This window comes from Cupressus sempervirens, chromosome 7, assembly GCF_028749045.1.
Source record: "Cupressus sempervirens isolate cs-2001-9-10 chromosome 7, ASM2874904v1, whole genome shotgun sequence".
Classification (NCBI taxonomy): Eukaryota; Viridiplantae; Streptophyta; class Pinopsida; order Cupressales; family Cupressaceae; genus Cupressus; species Cupressus sempervirens.
Genome location: NC_143124.1, coordinates 485503834 through 485526797, shown reverse-complemented (window position 1 = coordinate 485526797; position 22964 = coordinate 485503834). Strand labels below are relative to the sequence as shown.

The 22964-nt window shown below is 31.9% G+C and overlaps 1 protein-coding gene across 1 annotated transcript; it reads left to right on the top strand.

Moving 5' to 3' along the window:
- Positions 1–1790: 1790 nt before the first annotated feature.
- On the top strand, positions 1791–22340 carry LOC149547663 (protein ANTAGONIST OF LIKE HETEROCHROMATIN PROTEIN 1-like). The gene is made up of 4 exons (XM_089794166.1): positions 1791–1905; positions 20302–20435; positions 20520–20745; positions 22171–22340. Exons 1-4 carry the CDS (start codon positions 1791–1793, stop codon positions 22338–22340), a joined length of 645 nt encoding a protein of 214 aa, XP_089650292.1.
- Positions 22341–22964: the final 624 nt, after the last annotated feature.

The following is a 22964-nucleotide window of genomic DNA, read 5'->3' as shown; positions in this document are numbered from 1 at the left end:
GTGATAGAAAAGGCACTTTGTCACAAAATGTTTTGGGTGTTTGTTCATTTGACTATAAGTTTCAATATATTCTTGCTGGTTGGGAAGTATCTGCTGCAAATAGTCGGGTGCTTGCTTTAGCTTTGTCTAGAGTAAATCCACTGGTGGTTCCTCCTGGTGTATTAATTCATATTTTATATGATAATATTGTCATTATATTAAATCAAAATTTGTATGCTCTATTTTGATTATAACTTTATTTCCATTTGTGTAGGCAAATTTTATTTAGTTGATGCTAGGTATGCAAATGTACCAGGTTTTCTTGCCCCCTATCGGTGTACACGTTACCACCTAAAAGAGTTTTGTAGAGAAAACCTGGTCAGCACTCCTAAATAGTTATTTAATCACTGACACTCCTCTCGTAGGAATGTGATTGAGCAAACATTTGGTATATTAAAGGAACGCTGGGTGATCCCACAATAATGGGTTCCACTTTTTGACCAATTTTGACACTGAAATCAATATTTTTGCAACAAACGTCACATTCAAGTGACTATATCTCCAAAATTATAAATAATTTCAAGATGACATAAACTAGTGATTTTGAGTACTTTGTTCCTACTTTGTAACCATATTTTTTAATTTAAAAAAAAATATTATTTATATCAAATTTTTTTTATCTCCTCCGAAAAGTGTTACATAATAAAATTCAATATTTTTAAAGAGTGATAGTCTGTTTGACACACATAAATTTTATTTTAGAAATGATAGTGAAGTAATTCTTTTGGCGTTAGATTTGTAACATCAATATCCAGAGGATGCATTTGGTTTGATTTATTTTGGTTGAATATTGTATAGTTTATGAAGTCTTGAATTGACACGAATTGTAATTCAGACATACGTTTCGTTTGACACAGATAATTTGAAGTCAATTTATCATAAACATCTAAAAAAAAAATTGAATAGAAAGGTATCTCAATAAGCTAGTTCCTACATATTTTTCAATTTTTTTTTGACTTGATTTACTAATTTTCCTAAGGTGTCGAAGTCGGTTCATGTTCAATCGGTAATGAGCCGGTAATGAGCTAAACTCATATTTGAAAGTCTTAATGACTAAAATATGTATTACAATTATAGTCATTGCAAAGCTTGCTCCGAGCAACACATTTTTGACATTTTTTTATTTTACAATAGGAGATCATTCTCTTGCAATTATGGGTATCAAAAGAGCAAAAAAAAAAAGAGAGAGGAAAAAGGGTTAAAATTTTCCTAATTTTATGCGTTCATGCGAACATGGCATTTGCGTGAACATATTGGGCATGTTCGTGCGAACCCATGTTCACATGAATGTATGAGAAAAATAATCCGATAGCCAGAATTTTTATTTAACATGTTCATGCGAACATTTATAATAATTTGTGTTCGTACAAACATATAAAAAAGGCAAATATATCAAGATCTCAAACGGAAAAGTGGAATTTCAATCACAAAATCGCCATTGCAAATATGTTCGCACAAACATATTAGTAAGGTATGTTAGCGTGAACATACCTTATTTAAACTTAATATGTTCATGCAAACATATAATGGTTACATGTTCGCACGAACATAGTTAACACGTTCGAGCAAACATACGTAAAATTCTATATGCAAATTTTTCATCATTTCGCAATTTCCTTCGTCCCCCAAAAGTGGTACCCAGTATTGTGGGTTCACCCTGTTTTCCTATCCTAAAGCATGCAACATCCTATAGTATAATTACCCAAACAAGGATTGTTTTGGCATGTGGCATACTACACAACTTCAATACCATGGAGGATGGTCTTCCAGCAGAAGTGGGTATTAAAGAGGATGATGATCGTGCTGGGATAAATGTACCCATTCTAGAGACATATGGAATGAATCAAAGAGACAGAGATGGCTGGGGTAATTTTCAAGATGAAATAGCCCAAAGGATGTGGGAAGACTACTACTCTCGAACTTAGTTGTATTGCAAAACATGAACATATATTTGCAGTTTGTAGTAATGACATATTTATGTACAACTCATTATATAACAGTTATGATCTATTTATAATATATATATATATATATATAGGGTATGTGCAGGATCATGGTGTACCAAACTATGGCCTTAAGTGGCAATGAAAAATCAGCAAATCAGGGTTATGTCAACTTGACACATAATTTTAAAGTGGTTCTGGACTTTATATCAAAAAATTGTAAGAAAATAATCTATAGGAAATTGAATATAGTTTCTAAAATACAAGGCCTTATCTAGAAAAAAAATTATTTGATTGGTCAAAAGTTTGGATTTTAATGCAGTATTACAAAAATTTCAAGGCAAAAATAAAAAGTAGGTGTATGTCTGACCACCTTAATCATAATCAAATGATAATATTTTTAAATATAATTTTAGATATAAAAAGTAGACTCATGCCTGGATGTGACACATATTTTTGGAAATTTTTATTCCAAATAAATAATTAATTATAAATTTTCTACTATACTATTTTCAGAAATAAAAAATTCCCATGTCTAACCACCTTAACTAGTTCAAAAAAAATCAAAATTAAGTTTTTTGTTTTTTTTCTTATACTAGTCGAAGCATAGAATGTGACGCATCTTTTGGATTTCAAAAATCTTATATGGCTTGAAAGTTATTGCTATTTTTCAACCAGTATGTTAATCAACACTTTATAGCTAACTCCATTAGAAAATAAGTAATAATTACTTACTGAACTTGTAATTTGACAAAACTTACATTTATGAAAAGCTAAGAACATTTTTAAGAAACTCTTTTCATGACATCAAATTTTGGTTTAAAAAAAGTCGTCAGCTACATGCTTGAAGTAAAAAACACATAAGAATATGCCAAAAACACATTTTCGAGATGTTTTAAAGATGACCATATAAGGTTGGTATTGAAAGATATAGTAGGAATTATAAAGGTATTAATTATTTTCATTTAGTATTAGGATGGGTGGGAAAAAAGTGGGAATAGATTTTGAAATTTTTTGAAGCATTTTAGAACTACATATTTTTCAGATCGCCACTTTTTGGCACACCATGATCCTGCACATACCCTATATATATGTATGTATGTATGTATGTATGTATGTATACTTGGTATTTCTATGAATATGATTTTTTGGCTTTGGTACATGTCTGGTACAATATGAATTTCTATGAACATTTGTTACGATTGATCTCATTTATTTTGAGATTGCTGATTACAATGGAAACTTCACTGTATGCACCTTTATATAGTTTTGCAGTCTTGTACTTTACAATGTTGAGAAATCAATGTTTTGACCAAATCTTTTTTTCCTTATTTGTTCAACGTTTCATGTAATTTGATGAGCAATAAACCTGTGTAACAATCCACTGTGGGCTATAATTGATCAATCTTGTGTATTTCTTTGATGTTATTCATGACACTGTTTCTTTACTGTGTAAACTAATGTAGAAATCTAGGATTAAAAAGAAACCATAGCAGTAGCTGCTGTTGCTATAGCATTGTTGTTGATACTGAAGGTTTTAACTATGGTTGCAGCAATAGGTATGCAATATAAATTTCAATATTTTGTTGCCATATAATATTTGAAGATTTGAGTATTGATTTTGGTCTTTTTGGTGAATTTTTGAGCATCTTATAGAGTTGGATCTGAGTTATTTTAGTCAACCCTCGCTGAGCACCATGTTTGGAGAGAGAAATTTAGTAATCCTAAGTATTAGATCAGTCACACCAACTGTTATTTACATTATTTATTAGTTAACATAAGCTAATAGCCTAATAGTAGTGAAGCTCCATCATTTCAAGAAGGATATCAATCAGATTTGGGCATTTAGTATGTGTTTCTCAGCCTATTCTTTACTAAAGTCCACACCTCTAGCCATGTAATTAAAGTCAACATCATTTAGATGACACATGTAGCAACATTGGTTGATATTGCAAACTTGTCATCGACAAATTGATGTTCCACCCTAATGCCACCATTGACAGAATGCCTTGGATAATGTACTTGTGTTTCAGCACTGTTTTCAATAGAACTTAATCTTTTCTAGCTGATTACAGCTTTTTCCCAGTACTGTATGGCTAACCACACACCTCTAAGCATGCAGCTGCACCATTGATACCTCATCTATTATATAAACTCGATCTTATGAACTGGAGGTTTTCTATATGAGAAATATTTTTATTGTTTAAATTTTTGTCACTTGTTTTAGATCCCAGGTTTCTTTACTACCTTGCCATTGCTCTATTGCAACTGGAAACATCTATGGACCTATCATCCTAATCCCTTTCTTATAATACTCTATAAATATATTCTAAAATCTCCTTCACAGTGAATGGGCATGGAAAACATGAATAATCCATAAAAAGCTTAGTTTCTACAGAGTTCAGTTTTGCTACCATCTTTGGCTGCTTCTTATTGTCGAGCTTTTTTTATAATGGAAGAAGGGCTTACAATTTTGTATAAACATTCCAAAAAATAGAATCACTGACATGGGAAATGTAGTTGTAGGTATGGATGTTATGACATTGAAAAAACACACATGCTTGGATGTTATGCACATTGTATGACATTGAAAAAATATACATACTTTTATGTTGAGTGATAGTTGCTAGGAGTTATATTAAATTTTGATTGTTTTTTCAAAGTTTTGCAGCTACATATGTCATTCACCAATCTAACAAAAATGGATGCAGAGGTACATGTGACCGTAGTTGCTAGTTTGGTTGCTACTTTAAGTAAAAATGTCAAAGTGGTGTGGACAAGAGACATGTAATGAAAATTGTGAGATTTACTTTTTGAGTAGATTCAATTAGGAAGAAAAGGAGACAAGGACTTTAAAAAGGAAGCTTGGACATCAATACAAAAGAACTTCATTGAAGATATGCATATGAATCTTGGAAAAGATAACTTTAAAAAAAAATTGAAAACGTGGAAGCAAGGTTTCAAAATCATGAAAGAGCTACGAAACATGAGTGGTTTCACATGGAATGAAACAACTCAGTGTGCGGACGCGGAGAATAGTGTGGGAAGAGTTGCTAAAGGTAATATTTTTATGTCAGTAAAATATCTCTCAATCAATTGTTACAAAAGATATCTAATTCCTTCATTTTTTCATCATGTAGAGATCTTGCTTCAAAAATGCTCGAGTGTACAAGAGGCAATCGTTCTTCTACTTCAATGAGTTAGCAAGCATTTTTGGGAATGACATAGCTGAAGGAAATGTAGCAGAAAAAACTATAGAGGCTGAAAATGTGCGTATTTTTGAAGAGGCTATTGATCTTGACAATGACGGGGCCTTCAATGCGCCTATGGATGGAGGCTTCAATACTCCTAATTTTGATGATGAGTTCCTCCAATCAAAAAATTCTACTACATCTGTAAGAAAAAATCCTTCTATGCTAACAACAAGGAGGCAGAAGAGAAAGAAGCCAAGCATGGCTTCTTGTTTGGATGTCATCTATGAGAGCATCCAAAACAAAGATCAGAGTATGACTAAGGGTCATAATATAAATGTTGATCAAAGAGAAATCAAGAAAAATATATCAACTACATTTGCTGCCCTAAAGGACATGCCCGAAATCAGTAAGGAAACATTGATTGCAGCCTATGACTATTTTACTTTTGAACCAAAAAAAGCTTAGGGGTTCGTAGAGATGTCTACGGAGGAGAGGGAAGAGTACGTTAGGTTTAAGTTTGGAAGATCTTTGTGATAAATTACAATCTTTATGAACTGATAATCTTTTTTAAGACTATGTATGAACTTCAATCTTTTTGAAGCAATTGATGTACAATACATGATTTCCTTCATTTTTTCTAACATAATTATATTTTATGGCTTACTTGCAATATTTTTTTGTATGTGTTTATAGTTGCATTATTGTATGCACATACTATGTACTGTTGTATGTACATAATGTGCACTGCTGTAGGCACATAATATGCACAGTTGTACGCACATAATATGCACTGCTATATGCACTATTGTATGTACGTAATAACTCTTTTAAATGGCTTTTGATATGTAAATGGTTGTTGTTTATGTCAAATTTAGGCAATTGATGAGGGCATATTTTTACGGTGTAAACTAACGTAGAAATCTAGGATTAAAAGGAAACCATAGCTATTGCTACTATAGCATTGTTGCTAATACTGAAGCTTTTAACTATGGTAGCAGCAATAGGTATGCAATAAAAATTTCAATATTTTGTTGCCATATAATAATTGAAGATTCGAGGTATGGCATTGTCAAATGATAGCAAGTAATCAAATCTCGTCTTCCATACAACTATATATATGTCAGTTTTGATTCCATCCATTTTTTTTAATATAATGTAGAAACTTGTATGTATTGCTGTATGCACACAATATGCATTGTTGTACGCCCATAATATGCACTCTGTTGTATGTACATCGCTAAGTAGAAAGAGAAAAAATTGTAGTTAGTAGATTGATTCTTGTATTTTGATGCTAGAGTTTGATGTATGACTTTGTAATGTGTGTAATGGTACTAACATATTTGATAAAACTACTTCTTGTACACGAAGCCATATAATTCATAAAAATATATTGGACAACATTTGCAGATTTTTTTTCTTCTAGATGATGTTGTTTTCTATAAACTGTTTACTCTCAACTGACCTAATTACACATATGTAAAAAAAATGAGTGTGGTGATATCCGGCATTTCAACTTGTGCTTTTCAATTATTCTATTTGTTAGTTATGTTGCTTATGGTTAGTATATGTCTTTGTACTAGTTCTTTCATCTTCACCATTGTTGTTTATTTATGTGGATTGTGGAAATGTGATAATGTTAATTATGCATTAGTTTGAGCTGGATTTTAATTCTTCATATTTGATTGAGTAGATGATTGTTGGGGTGAGACCTAAAGACGTGTGCTTTGAAATTGCACTATTTGTTAGTGATGTTGCTCACCCTTCCTATTGCTTCCATGTTATCTTGGATAGTTGCTCCATGTTCAAAGGCAGTGCTTCTAGCCTAGGTGGGTGTTTTAAGTGTCATACCTTTTGACCTCTTTATTTGTACCCTATTGTATTGGCAAAGTATTGGGATAACTTGCAACAACATTTAGAAGCAACCCTCTTTTTCACACTCTTCTGGTCAAATTGACTTCTAGGATTTAGAATTACACAAACACATGTGAAGATGTGGATTTACACACAATCACACATTAATTTTCCCTTCACTATGCTATTTGGGACTATAATTTTGCCATCAACAGTCTAACTGTGATTTTTATATTTCTGTGTGAGGAATATATATATGGCTTATGGTTTAATATAAGTATGTGTACCAGTTCTTGTGTCTTCATCATTGTTAATGCTGAATGCTATCATTTTCTCCAACAATCTCAATGCCTCTGGCAATTTGTTCACACTACAATAGTCATCAATAATAGCTATATAACTGATACGGTTGGGAATAAGTCAGTGATGTCAACACCCCTATTGCAAAAACACCATCCTAGTAAATTGTGCTTCTCAATCTCTCCACATCCTATCTTTTCTTTATAATATAAAAAATGCATGCATTGGTATGCTATATATATTATATAGTGTTCAGGCATTTGTGACAATATACAGTTGAAAGTCATACATGTCATATGTCAAAAATTTTAAGTCAAGAGGTATTTGCATCACTAGCAGGATTGGACTAAGAAGTGACAACATAGTCCATTGAATATAGATATTAGAATATATTTTACACTTTTGTAGTAATTTCTCATTATATTTGTTCATTATTTATATAAGGTCGATGGATTTGAGAACTCTTCCAATCTGTTGATGCGATGTTGGACCTATAGTAATGAAGACGTCACTTACAGATGATAATCCTGGGCATAATTTTTTGTGTTGTCCAGATAAAAGAAACGTTGTTACTAATCTTTTTTATTTTTATTTTTTATTTTATTATTGTGGCAAGCCCTAATGTAGTTTTGAAATGCAGGGGCACAATGGTTGCAAATTCTTCCAGTGGGTCAAAGATGGCTCATCTACCTCAAGCACATCAAAATCTATAGAAGAAGATAGGAAGGGTTGCAAGTTGTGCATTGTGTGGGAGACAACTATTAGGGAGATTGGTTCTATGGCGAAAGTCGAAATTGCATTTCAATGTAGACTTAATTCTGTTCTATTTTTTATAAACACACTATTGGTGATCATGGTGATTCTAATTTTAGTAATGAAATGACCATTTTGTTGTAAAGAATCATGGAGACTAAACCTTTTATATAATTTTGTATTAAACGATGAGAAAATTTTAGTAATTTCAAGAGTATATTATTGTGTATAACATTTTTATGTTTATATCTATTCATTTAAAAAATGTTGAAATAAATTAATTTCTTATTAATTTCATTTATTAAAATAGAATGAAAAAAATATTTTCTTTACAATAAATTGAAATAATGAACCAAATATATTAATATAGTGAAACAAATAAAATATATTAAATGAATTTAAAAATCAAATTGACGTACAACTCAATTTATCAAATTCGGATCAGGATGAGAAAATTTTACTAATTTCATGATTATATTATTGTATATAATATTTTTATGTTTATATCTCTTCATTAAAAAATGTTGACATAAATTAATTTCAATAGAATTTAAAAATAATAATTTTTTTTTACAATATATTGAAATAATTAACCAAATATAATACCATATTAAAATAAATAATATATATTAAAATATAAACTTAACTATATTCCAATTCCAATTTTGTACAACCAAACAAGGGAGTAACATATTCTCAATCAAATACCAAGCGATTCAAACAAGGATGGGATTGCTCTTTTCCATTCCCATTCTCCATTCCCAATCCCATTCTAATTTTCCATTCTAATTCTCCATTCCTATGCCTGCAACCAAATGAGCCCTAATAGAATGACTGATTTTTTTTTGCGTTGCAATACATTTTCCAAAATGTAAATATGCATCTCCAGGTCTCTTTTAAGCTTACTTATTATCTAGTTCTTTTTAAACATTCTCCATGTTTATTAAGATTGAATTTATAATGGTCTAGCAGTGCATTGCACATCATCATCTTCTATTTTTGATTATCAATTTAACATGAACCAACTATTATGATGTTATTAAAGAAATCAAATTTGCAATAAGGAACTCAAGATTTCTTGGAACTAATTTTTAGAGCATCAAATTTACATTAAGAAAACTTTCTTATCATCTAATCTCAACGAATATACTATCCACAATTCCTTCACTATCCAATGCATATCTCACTATTAATTTTATTTCCAATATTGAACATCCACAACTAATCTTATTCTCATGCAATTATGAGAAGAAAAAGGTATCAAATAATTATTCGCAGTCCATTCTCCATGATTTAACATGATACAAATTATTTTCTCAATACATACCTAATAAAGCAATGATAAAACAACATCAACACAACATTAAAGAATCACAAGGTGGTGGAGACCTTACTCACAATACACAATGGAGAATCACACAACAAGATATCTCAAAATCTCTCTACATGAGACCATTGACAGCACATTGCTACACAAAAACTACTCATCATAGGATGGAGTTCACTTTTCCATTCCAACACCAACCATAAAGGGTTCTTCTTCCATGCAAGTAAAGAACTTCATGACCATCAAGCTTCCAATCTCTTCAAGTGAAAATCTGCAAAAGAAAGACAAAATGGGAACCATGGAGGCTCAGCTCCCAACCTAGGCCTCAAGGAGACCACCCACTGAGCTTGGGGAAACAAGGCATAAATGGTTGCATTCTACACATTCACATGCCATACACACTCACAACAATAAGACAAGATTTAGCAGGAGACATCACAACACATCCCATTAAAAAGGTTTTACAGAATGATTCAACAAATGAATCAAGATTAGGGTGAAGGTGAGCTCTCACCATGAGGAGGATTTACATAGCTTTCAATTATAATATACACATCTTTCCATTATCAAAATGCCCTTTTGGGGCAACCAACATCATCCCTTCTACATAAATCCTTATACCTACCAAGATGCAAGTGAGCAAGATAATTCACATTCCATAGAACATATACAACCATCTCCACACAAGGGAGTATTCCTCAACTACATGTGTGAGCCCAACTAACCCCTTCACCCAAGCATCTCTTCCCTCCCAAGGGTGAGTGATGCCTCACACCCAATTCAAAAACACATAACATGAAACAAACAAAATCAAATAAAGACTCTCACAACACCACCCACATGCAACACACAACAAGGATTTATTCACAAACACACCACAATACACCAAAATCTCATCATGAAATAAAGAACACCATTTCTAATCTACATGCAGAAAGAAGAACTTCATGGATCATGGTACCGACCTTCCTCCAAGCAAGGCAAAGAATAATTCTAGTAGAGCTCCCTCCTCTTCAAAGCTAATAGTCTCTAAAGATAGAGAGTGGCCAAGTGAATTTTCCATTTAGCCATGCCTCTATATATATATCCTTCTCATTTTCGAATTCAATGAAGAATATCATTTTCATGTGGTCTCCTAGCTCCGCTAGACACCATAGAGGTCATTAATAGCTCCCTAACCTAGAGTACTAACATGGGTAGGGTTAATTTTAATCACACCTTACCTTAAAGTTACTTTATGACCCTCCCAAAGCTAGGTAATTCAAATTTCAATTTCCCCAAGGTGATAAACTTGTCCTTTTACTAACTAAGGCAATAATCAAATTCCTCAGTTGAGGCATTTAACATGGAATAAGGTGGCCACATGATCCATTGACGAATAACATGTCATTTTACATAGCAAGCACAAATGTCAAGTGACACACACAAAATGCACTAAATCGTCACACATGACACATTCAAAATCTACACATGAAAAAAAGGCCATACACATACATCTCACGGTTACAAAATAAGCACATCACAATGAGGTTTACGAATCTTACAAAGATTCACCTTGGCAGAGTCATTTAAACATGTGCCTATACCTTGTTTCTCCATTAAATTTCCATGGTTCCTCTTCCTGCACACTCAACTTAAACATCAGTAGCTCAATAAAATAATATAAAAACAAATACAGATAAATGCAAAATAATTTAATATCACATAATTTGCATAACATATACAATTAACTTCCATCTAACAATCCTCATAAAATATTCAAAACATTGAAATATCAAATATGTGTATCAACAATAATCTTCCTTAATATCACTCATTATCATTTTGAATATTATCACAACTCTTTCTAACATAAAAATGAAACTCTAAGTCCTCTTTAGTAAATCATGAAAACATATAAAATGAATCTTAACATACATGTCCTAAGTGAAAATTGCTAATGTGCAGACTATTTAACTAGTACCTTTCAATTAAGTTAGGTATAGTGACGTTCCTAGCAATACCCCTTTATCACCTTATGAAGTGTTTGTGTGATTTTCTAGGGTTAACTCCTCAAACTAATAGAATGTTTCAATAATTATGTCATAATAAGTTAGAACCAGTTTCCAAACATATCCATATGTCTTATTCTCATCATAACCTATGGTCATAGTTGTTCTTAGTAGAACAAATGTTATTTTATCCTTCCTAATTGCCTAGTAGATCATCCCTAGTATCTTGTGGCCAGGTTCTTAGCTTGAACATTTTGAATCTCATTTTCATGTGGTCCTATCTATTCAACATAATGCTATTGAATTGGTATTAGACTTCTAATAACTAAAATCCACATCAACCTCTAATAGGATCTCATAAATCATTATTAGTAATAGAATGGCATTCATAACCTAATTAACTCCTAATCACATTCATTTCTATAGTAGGGTACTAGTGTGGGCCTTACATCCTCTCCCCCTAGCTATCAACTTCCTCCTAGAAATCTTTTGCATTTAGGGACACAACTTCTATATACAGGTTTACCTTGGTCCAACATAGTTGTGCCACTTAGGGCCTTGCCTTAAGATCAACGCAAATTCCTAATAGTTCTTGCATATAATTGAAGTATAGACTTATAAAATATTGTCCCATAGCTCATAGAGGGATACTATTCTTAAATTGATTAACTGACATTCAATTTGTTTGGGTATCATCCCATGTTAGTGTACCTACCATTAAAATATGTGTGTTTGTACAAATTCTTCCTAGATCGGTATGGTAGCAGTCATTTATATCTAGAATGTTCAATGTCATTGTAGCATTTCCAGTCTCTTGGCAGTTAAGAATGGGTTATCAAGAGTAGTGTATTCAATAGCTATTTCTAGAATCTTACCTCTTGATTGTTAAATTAGTTCCTTGTCCATTGAATAGTCTCATTACGTTTATCTTCTTGTTTAATCAGTGTCATTTTCAATTATCGATCAATAGTACTTGTCTACTTATTTCCTCTTATGCTGTACCCCAATTGGAATACTTGCTCGATTTCCTTCTTCTCGCTTGGTTACTCTTATTTTATGGGTTGTCTTCTTGTTTGGTAGCTTATGATCTTATCTATTATGTCTTGTTTCAATAATTATTTAGTTACTAATGTTATCATATTCTTCATTAGTTCTTACTAACAATCTTACTCCTTATTAGTTTTTGAATCACTCCCTCACCTTAGCACTGACAAGGTCTATGATGATAGTCCAAGAATCAACTTGTTGGTGAAGGGTTAATATCTTTCATAAAAATTCCAAGAATTCATTGGTTTTAGTTTAACATCCAGATCCACTTTCAAGCCCTCAATTGTAAACACTCGATGGTTATGGTGTTCTTTTGGTTACATCTTAATTGAGAAATCTGGCCATTACACTATTGCTTCGATATACTTATTAGATATTAGGTCAAAATAGCATTGTGTTTCCTTTAGCCTTCAGCCCTTATAGTCTTTTCACTTCTAGTATCTTTACCTATGATCCTTAGCATGGTGGAAAATTGAGGTCTATTCGTTTGAGGGCTAATGTATTTCCATGTTTATAGGGTTGAATGTAATTGTATCTTATGATAATTAAAGGGGGTGGTATTCAAATTCCTCATGATGCTTGTCAAGAATTTTCCCTGATATGACCAGCTTATAAATCATAATATAACATACTTACAAAAAAAAAAAAGCCTCATAAAATAACTTAAACAAAATAAAATCACCAATTAGACATAAGTGTGGCCACAATGGTAAATCTTTGTTAAAACAAGTCATATCCCCGAGGCAAAGGGGACCATACCCAGAAATCATCCTACATGAACATTCCACGAATTTACCAAAATATGCAAAAATTGAAAACAACAACAACAAATTCATAACAATTCAAATCCTCAAACGCATTGCCGTCGTATCAGGGTCTTACTGATGGAAGTAGAGGAAGGGTTGTCCTAGAGTTACATTATAACTCAATGATGTGCACAAACGATTTCCTTGTATTTCCGATCCTTCCGAGAGTAGATCAAGAGAGTGTTCCACACCCTATTGCTTATGGTTTGCCGAGTTTAGGAAATTCATTCCTTAAGACTTTATTGATATAGTGAGCACTATTTTGCCTTTGTCAAGTTTCTATATCTTTCAAACTACAGTGCAGATTGAGCAAACTATTGATGACCAAGCGATAATTTTCACTAAGTTGCGAGGTGTTGTTGAAATATGACAATATTTGAACAGAAACTTGGCTTTTAAGTTCCATTGGTTGATGCCGAAAACTTTAATGTTTTATGGTTTACCCTGGCTAGAGAGTATCTATAGTCTTGTTACTTATCCTAAAATGAGGGTGTCTCAGGTGGTGAAGAGCCCTCTTTTGCTATGGAAAGTACATACTAAAATAAAATCAGTGAACCATGTTATATCCAACGTTATCTGTTTCGATGTGTGTTGTTTTTTCTATTATTTGCATATTGTTCCTTATTCTCCCCTTGTCTATTTAGTAGAAAACTTATCTTTATCATGCATCACTTCTAATGGGATTCTTCACGTGCGGTTTCTATCACTTAAACTATAGAGTTTACATCTAAATAATAAATGTGTAAGATACTACCTTATTGTATATTATATTAATCCTTACATCGTTATACTACATTGTGGGGAGTTCCTGTCACAATTATATAAGTTGTCATGCTAATCATTCTCATTACCCTGATTCAGAGCATTTCCCCCCTAGGATCAAATCCATGTTTTACAAGGGTTTTCGAGTTCTTACCAATACCTAACATCGTCGAGGTGAGCTACCACCTTATTAGTCCTGAAGGTTGGCATGGTCAAGAAGAATTATTTTCATGTGTGCCGAGATCTAGAATTGCTAAGTCTTACAACTATCAACTAGAGGAATTGCATAAAGATCCTTTAAATTTGAACTTGTACAAGTTTGCGATAATAGCCTATCTTACCTTGATACTTAATGGTTTAAAATTGTTACCACAACTATTTACTATTATCTATTTAGGATGTTCAATTTAGTTGTCAATTCAGTAACATTATATGTAATGAGTCAATTTTCTAAGAGCCCATACTTTCCCTGCAATATGGTACTATGATAAACATACCACTACACATTTCTTGTGGACTCATTAACACCCAGTGTCGTATAAACCTGCTCTGATACCAGAATGTCATGCCCTAGTTTTACAAGGAAAAACACAATCAAATTTTTGTTGTTGTTGTAAGGAAATGCGAATTAGGTCTCACATCGATGTTTGAATCAGGAAAGCTATTATTGGTACGAAGTTGTGCATCGAACCTAGATCTTCGAGTTCCTCTCATGGAGGATACTCGTTTTCTAAAAGCAAACTTATGCAAGGTGCAAGGGGGTTAAAGCTCCTATTTTTAAAAAATTATATAAGCGGTATTCAATTCATTTTATTACAACAATGAAAGTTGCCAAATTGTGACGAGAAGATGTTGTATCAATTTTATTTAAAATTCTATTTTCTATTAATATTAGGTCTCTTTCTATTTATTTATTTAGTTGTTTATTTGTTTAGTTTTTAATTAATTATCATTATTACGTTACTATAATTTAAAAGATGAAGATTCCTTAATTTCTAAGATGATTCCAAATAACTACAATTGAAAAGCAATTGACTTGGTATTACGTAGAAGGGAGGAGGAACTCGACTTGGCAATTTGGGTGGCGCCTAGGATATGATGAAGACTTTACTAATGAGATATGATGAAGACATGTTTTGCTGTCCACCAACCATAGTTAATGAGATTTGCAAGATGGGTGGCGCCTGTGGTATTAAATACATGTCAGAGTCATGTTTTGTAAGAGGAAACTTTGTTGCTTCCAAGCATGTCACATGGATGGAAAGCTTCCTAAGGAGCTTATCAATTAATTATTTTTGTTTCCCTTTTTTTTATTGTGAGGGCCAGCGGGGTAGTTTGATAAATTTGATTAATGGCTAGGAATACACGTATATCCTTTTAATTAGGTTAGGTTGATTAGATATTTTAAAGCGTTCATATGTATATATATTTTTAGTAATGTCATTATTATATATACTCCACTTTTGGATCAGGTCATCATTTCAAGACCAGGTCTGTCTTCTAATTAATAAGGTAGATTTTGGAATTGATAAATATACTAACAATCGCATCTTAGTGTGCAATAGGTACGCCAAAGAGATAAGGTAAGTATAAATATGAATTTTGAAATGAATGTGGAAGGTGCATTAATAAATATTTGAATGAGAAATATTTAGTTTTTTAGTGATAAAGTAGGCATTGCTGGTGTAGACTCAATAACCTTGTCTAACCTTTTCTTTTACCTCTGTTGACCCTATGATATCTCCTTGTGCTAATGTGATTTTTAAAAAAGTTGTGACAATGGAATTACCTCGTATACCAGCATCAAGTATATTGAACGAAGGTTTACCCTCATTGATCATAGATCTCACTTTTGCATCTATAATTACCTCATCCATTTCTTTTTGTTTTGTCTTCTTATCTTTTCAACTACATCAATCTACTAAAATTCATTAGTCAAACCCATTTCATTATTTCTTTTATTTTTTCATTTCTTATCACATTATCCATGAATGTGTTTTGATCTTATTCTTCTTCCTTAGGACTAGTGTTGAGAGTAACTTGGAATACCAATTACAAAAAAATATGGTTGTCTGACTATTCTATTAAACAACTTAATATGTTTATTTTCCTCTTTTGGTAGAACCAATTATTCTATAATTGAAATTCCAACTAGTCTGTGAGATTATTCACTAGGTATTGGTGGGAATGATAAAATGGGTTTTAATTGCAATTTTAGATTGAATCAAGGCATTGAATTTTTTTTATGGCTGGATTTATTTAATTTTCACAATGTAATTAGAGTGTTATTTCTATTTAAAATATATTTTAAAGTAAGAGTATGACATGTATTTTTATTAGAATCTATTTTTGGTTTAATATTATTAATAGTTTTCTTTTACTATATTCTTCATCATGGTTCAATCTTTTGAAATGAGTTATTTGATTCACATAATTTTACTTTTTCTAAACAATTTAATTAGAATAATTCTAATTTTACTAATGAACAAAAAGAGTGAAGATTATGATGTGTTATAATTATGTTATATTAATATTTATGTTTAATTTTTGAGATTAAAAGTATTTGTAAAAAGGATTGTATGTTTTTAATCATGCTATTCATTTACATTTACATCTTTTATAAAGATGATTGAATCAAGAAACAAGATTAGTTATTATAGATTTTATTTTATTATTTAACTAAATAATTTTGAAAAAAGTATAATCAATATTTATATATGTGTTATCAAAGGTTTTTGGATTTGATTGTGTGTTTTTTTGCATCATTAAATGTTTCATATCACACTCTGTGATCCATCATCAGAATGAATAACAAGAGATGTATAGCAGAAAATATTTATATAATCTATTTGTTACTTTTTAAAATAGTCATGAGTAATAATTTGAAACTATCTTTCGTTTAATTTTGACTATATCTATATAAGTTTATATATACCTATACGTACTCCCAAAATAATCAAATATTTCTTACTCAAATTAATATTTCAGAATTCACATATGTGTTACCTTATTATATCTATTTGGCATATAGAACAAACTTAGACTCTTAGGTGGGAGCTACCTTCCTTCGCCAAACATCACATACTAATGATTTTAACTTAGCTTAAAAGTGTTAAATAGTAAAAACTAGATTACTTTTATAAAGCTTAAACTTTTTCCAACATATTGTGAATTGCATGTTTCGTCGGGTCCATAGAAAAAACTCTCGCTCTTGCATTTCACGACACTATTTTAGGAGATTGATTTCAGAGGTCCATTTCAGCAAATCGATTGCAGAGGTCTTCCATTTCTTAGAGGTCTTACATTTGAAGGTATGTTCTTGCATTTCGCCACCCCATTGCATGTTTCCAAAATATCTTTTTCCCGTTGCAATTAAAAATCTAGCTTGTTTTCCATATAAGCATAGTGGAGCTCATGGGATATCATTTGATTTAGCTCAACTTCATCAGAAGAAGAAGACAACTTTGAAATCGTAACAGTGAGAACACCATTCTCAAACTTTTCCTTAAGTTGCTGTGGATTGGCACCACGAGGAAGTCAAATCCTCTTTAAATAACCAACCCTAGATCGCTCACCCCTACGACACCTCATTTCTTCGCCAGAAGGCGCTGCTCTGCTATTGCTCGGTTAATCTGCAAAATGCTCCCATTCTCTACAAGTACTTCTACCTCATCCTTGCTCATGCCTGTCCAAACACAAAGACTCATTTTTTTTGTTAAAATTTAGAGAGAAACCCCTAATTCTTGTTGAAATTCACAAAGAAACCCTAATTCTCGTGGAGATTCAGAAAGAAACCCCCAGTCAATATGCTTTTACCCAGGACATAGTAACCCTTTTCCTGTTATGCCATATCTCATTGAAGATTAAGCATTAGCATGCCCTTTGGGGAGTTGAATGGTATTAAAACCCCTTGCATTAGCCATCTCCTTGAGGCTATAAGCTTGTTGCTACAAAAACTTTTAATAATCTTGTTGATCCCCTTTAGATCCCTGATGGGGATGGCTTTCGAGTTTTTTGTAGGTGAAGGCCTTCTAGCATGCAAGTTACAATAAGTCAGGATATATTTGTTTCCTTATCTTTTCTTAGCTGAGGTTTACCTCAGCCAAGGGACTGATGGAAAGTGCTTTAGCAACACATAGATTTTTCCCAATATCTTTTGCAGTCTTTTGAAGGCAAGCATGTTGGATAAGAATGACACATTGCATTCTGTCTCAACACTCTATTAAAAAAGATTGCAGAAAGTGACTATTTATAATATTTTACTGTGCACATGTCTTCTGCAATTAACCCCATGATTTTGATATCGTCTGAGAATTTCAAGTCTTTATCAGGGGAAAAATTTGAAGAGAATGCTGCATACGAACACAATACTTTGGACAATATTAAAATTAGAAAGTTTTTTTCAAATATTTCACAGAGACTAATCATTTAAAGATTGCAGATAACATATATATATATATATATATATATATATATATAGAGAGAGAGAGAGAGAGAGAGAGAGAGAGAGAGAGAGAGAGAGAGAGAGAGAGAGAGAGAGAGAGAGAGAGAGAGAGAGAGAGAGAGCATCAAAGCAGTCATGATTGTAAGACACATTATCCATAATCATTTGACATTAGGAAAATCTTGACAGCATAAGGAAACATCTATTTCTCTGTCATAACTATCCTAAATACCTTGGATATCAACTCTTACAATAATCGTTTCAAAACAGAGAGCACACAGTGCTCACTGCCTATAGGCACAAACAAACTAAACATCTTTTTAACTTCACCCAACTAGATCCAGCATAGAACTTATAAAATAACTTGTTTCAACATGGAATAATAGCGCTGCCATCATGCTAGTATCAAATAGTACATAAATTTGGAAACACAATATCTCTACAAGCCCAACAAACTGCTAATAGACCCTTACAAAATGAATAATTCAAATTACTAAATACGAAACCTCTATAAATATATGCATTGTCCATTGGTTTCAACTTTTGGGTTATATGAGCTTATTTGAGATGCTGATTGTGCAACCGCTTTTAGATAAAGCTTATTGCCCAAATTCCTTTCCTTTGGCAGGACATGTTTATTGCAAGGATCGACACAACTTCATATAGTTGATCATAACATAAACATATTTTGAATGGGTTTTAGAATATAAATGCATGATGACTTCAGATTGTTTGAAACAACTCAATATAGATTTGTGCACAAATGGATTATGCTATGTCAAAGGCTTTTTATTAGTAAGATTAATGAGAATAAATAATATTGAAAATAGCATATATATATATAGTTGGACATTAAAAATAATTTATATTAATTTGAAATAGTTTTTAGAGTTTGACTTCAAATAAGCTTTTTATATTTGATATAGTTTATATTATTATTTCTAATAGATGAATGGGTTATCATATGTCAAATCTTTTGACATAGAAAGATTAATAATGATAGATAATGTTGAAAACTATATATATATATATATATATATATATATATATATATGTTACATGTCTTTAATCTATTTGCTATTTTGGATATATGTAATGGACTTTTGACTAGCATAATTAGTTGGACTTGGTAACAAATATCATAGCTATAGTTGTACTATCCTTTTTTGCTCAATTGTTACTTTTTCTGCTCACATATAGCTGCAGTATCCTTTCCTTCTTGCAGAACATTGTATAGCTCTTTGTTTGACCATTTTCAGCGTATGTGTATATTCTTCGTTATCTCTTTAATACAATGTAAGATAGAAGTTTCTTCTTCCATATTGTCTAGAGATCTGATGTGGTAAGAAAAGTTTCTATGTATTGATGTACTCTCGATTTTTTTAAGTAATTATTATTTATATTTTGTTTATATAACTCTTAACAATAGTAAGATTTATGTTACCTTGTTTTCATTGTAGGTCATTTGATGGATCTTACTCAAAATATACAAGTCCAAGGAGTCATAGTTAGGAAGATCAAGGTCATGTGCATACTTGTTTTATTGGCCAGCCTTGCAGTATTGATAGTAGTATCTTCCCAAGAGGCTAGAAGACATAGGAATAAGCGAAGAAGAGCCGCATGTCCTTTTTATAAGCATATTATCCATTCTACTAACACAGATTGCCATGACCAAATACACATGAGTAGAGTAGCCTTATTTCGCTTGGCCAAAATTCTAAGACAAAAAGGGAGCACCCAAGATACGGATAACATAACATTGGAAGAACAACTAGTGATGTTTCTCCACACCCTTGGCCATAATCTAAGGAACCGAAAGATTGGCCATAACTTTGGTCACTCAGGAGAGACAGTGAGTCGACACTTCCAGAAGGTCTTGAAGGCCATATTAGCACTTCATAGTGATTATCTGTTACCCCCTCTTGCAACAAATGCTCCAAAAATTGTTGGGAAGGACCGTTTTGATCCATATTTCAAGGTAAATAATCTAGTGATATTTCTTTGTTTGCTGAAAATAATTATAATTCTAATTTATATTTGATAATAATATCTCTTTTTATAGGATTGTATTGGTGCAATGGATGGAACCCATATGCTTGTTACTGTCGATGTGCACATCCAAGCAAAATATTGTGATAGAAAATGCAATTTGTCACAAAATGTTTTGGGTGTCTATTCATTTGACTACAAGTTTCAATATATTCTTGCTGGTTGGGAAGGGTCTACTGTAGATAGTCGGGTGCTTGCTTCAACTTTCTTTAGAGAAAATCCACTGGTGGTTCCTCTTGGTATATTAATTCATATTTTACATGATAATATTGTCATTATATTAAATCAAAACTTGTATGCTCTATTTTGATTATAACTTTATTTCCATTTGTGTTAGAAAAATTTATTTAGTTGATGTTGGGTATCCAAATGTACCAAGTTTTCTTGCCCCTTATTGGTGTACACGTTACCACCTAAAAGAGTTTTGTAGAGAAAACCTAGTCAGCACTAGTGATTTTGAGTACTTTGTTCCTACTTTGTAACCATATTTTTTAATTAAAAAAATATATATATATATTTATATCAATTTTTTTTATCTCCTCTGAAAAGTGGTACATAATAAAATTCAATATTTTTAAAGAGTGATAGTCTGTTTGACACACATAAATTTTATTTTAAAAATGATAATGAAGTAATTCTTTTGGCGTTAGATTTGTAACATCAATATCCAGAGGATGCATTTGGTTTGATTTATTTTGGTTGAATATTGTATAGTTTATGAAGTTTTGAAGTGACATGAATTGTAATTCAAACATATGTTCTGTTTGACACAGATAATTTGAAGTCAATTTATCATAAACCTAAAAAAAAAAAATTGAATAGAAAGGTATCTCAATAAGCTATTTCCTACATATTTTTCAAATTTTTTTTGACTTGATTTACTAATTTTCCCGAGGTGTCGAAGTCGGTTGATGTTCAATCGGTAATGAACCAGCAATGAGTTAAACTCATATTTGAAAGTCTTAATGACTAAAACATGTATTACAATTATAGTCATTGCAAAGCTTGCTCTGAACAACACATTTTGACATTTTTTATTTCATAGTAGGAGACCTTTCTCCTGACATTATGTGAGTAAAATAGCAAAAAAAAAAAAAGGAAAAAGGGTTAAAATTTTCCTAATTTTACATGTTCGCGTGAACATGGCGTTCACATGAACATATTAAGCATGTTCGTGCGAACCCATGTTCACGCAAATGTATGAGAAAAATAATCCAATAGCCAAAATTTTTATTTAACATGTTCGTGTGAATATTTATAATAATTTGTGTTCGTATGAACATACAAAAAAGGCAAATTTATCAAGATCTCAAACCAAAAAGTGGAATTTTAATCACAAAATCACTGTTGCAAATATGTTCGCGCAAACATATTAGCAGGGTATGTTTGCACAAACATACCTTATTTAAACCTAATATGTTCGTGTGAACATATAACGGTTATATGTTTGCGCGAACATAGGTAACCCGTTCGGGTGAACATATGTAAAATTCTATATGCACATTTTTCATCATTTCTCAATTTCCTCTATCCCCCAAAAGTGGTACCCAGTATTGTGGGTTCACCCCGTTTTCCTATCCTAAAGCATGCAACATCCTATAGTATAATTACCCAAACAAGGATTGTTTTGGCATGTGGCATACTAGACAACTTCATTACCACAGAGGATGGTCTTCTAGCTGAAGTGGATATTGAAGAGGATGATGATCGTGCTGGGATAAATGTGCCCATTCTAGAGACATATGGAATGAATCAAAGAGATAGAGATGACTGGGGAAATTTTCGAGATGAAATAGCCCAAAGGATGTGGGAAGACTACAACTCTCAAACTTAGTTGTATTACAAAACATGAACATATATTTGTAGTTCGTAGTAATGACATATTTATGCACAACTCATTATATAAGAGTTATGATGTATTTATAATATATATATACTTGGTATTTCTATGAATATGGTTTTTTGGCTTTGGTACATGTCTGGTACAATATGACTTTCTATGAACATTTGTTACGATTGATCTCATTTATTTTGAGATTGTTGATTGCAATGGAAACTTCACAGTATGCACCTTTATATAGTTTTGCAGTCTTGTACTTTACAATGTTGAGAAATCAATGTTTTGACCAAATCTTTTTTTCCTTATGTCTTCATTGTTTCATGTAATTTGATGAGCAATAAACCTATGTAACAATCCACTATGGGCTATAATTGATCAATCTTGTGTATTTCTTTGATGTTATTCATGCTATTTGAGTATTAATTTTGGTCTTTTTGGTGAATTTTTTAGCATCTTATAGAGTTGGATCTGAGTTATTTTAGTCAACCCTGGCTGAGCACCATGTTTGGAGAGAGAAAATTAGTCATTCTAAGTATTAGATCAGTCACACCAGCTATTATTTACATTATTTATTAGTTAACATAAGTTAATAGCCTAATAACAGTGAAGCTCCATCAT

Excerpts from the sequence above, each read along its gene's own strand:
- LOC149547663 (XM_089794166.1), top strand. The coding sequence starts at position 1,791 with ATGGAGGATGGTCTTCCAGCAGAAGTGGGTATTAAAGAGGATGATGAT. Across the intron at positions 1,906-20,301 it reads AAGAGACAGAGATGGCTGGG|GAGAGACAGTGAGTCGACAC; the intron begins GTAATTTTCAAG and ends TTGGTCACTCAG. Across the intron at positions 20,436-20,519 it reads GTTTTGATCCATATTTCAAG|GATTGTATTGGTGCAATGGA; the intron begins GTAAATAATCTA and ends CTCTTTTTATAG.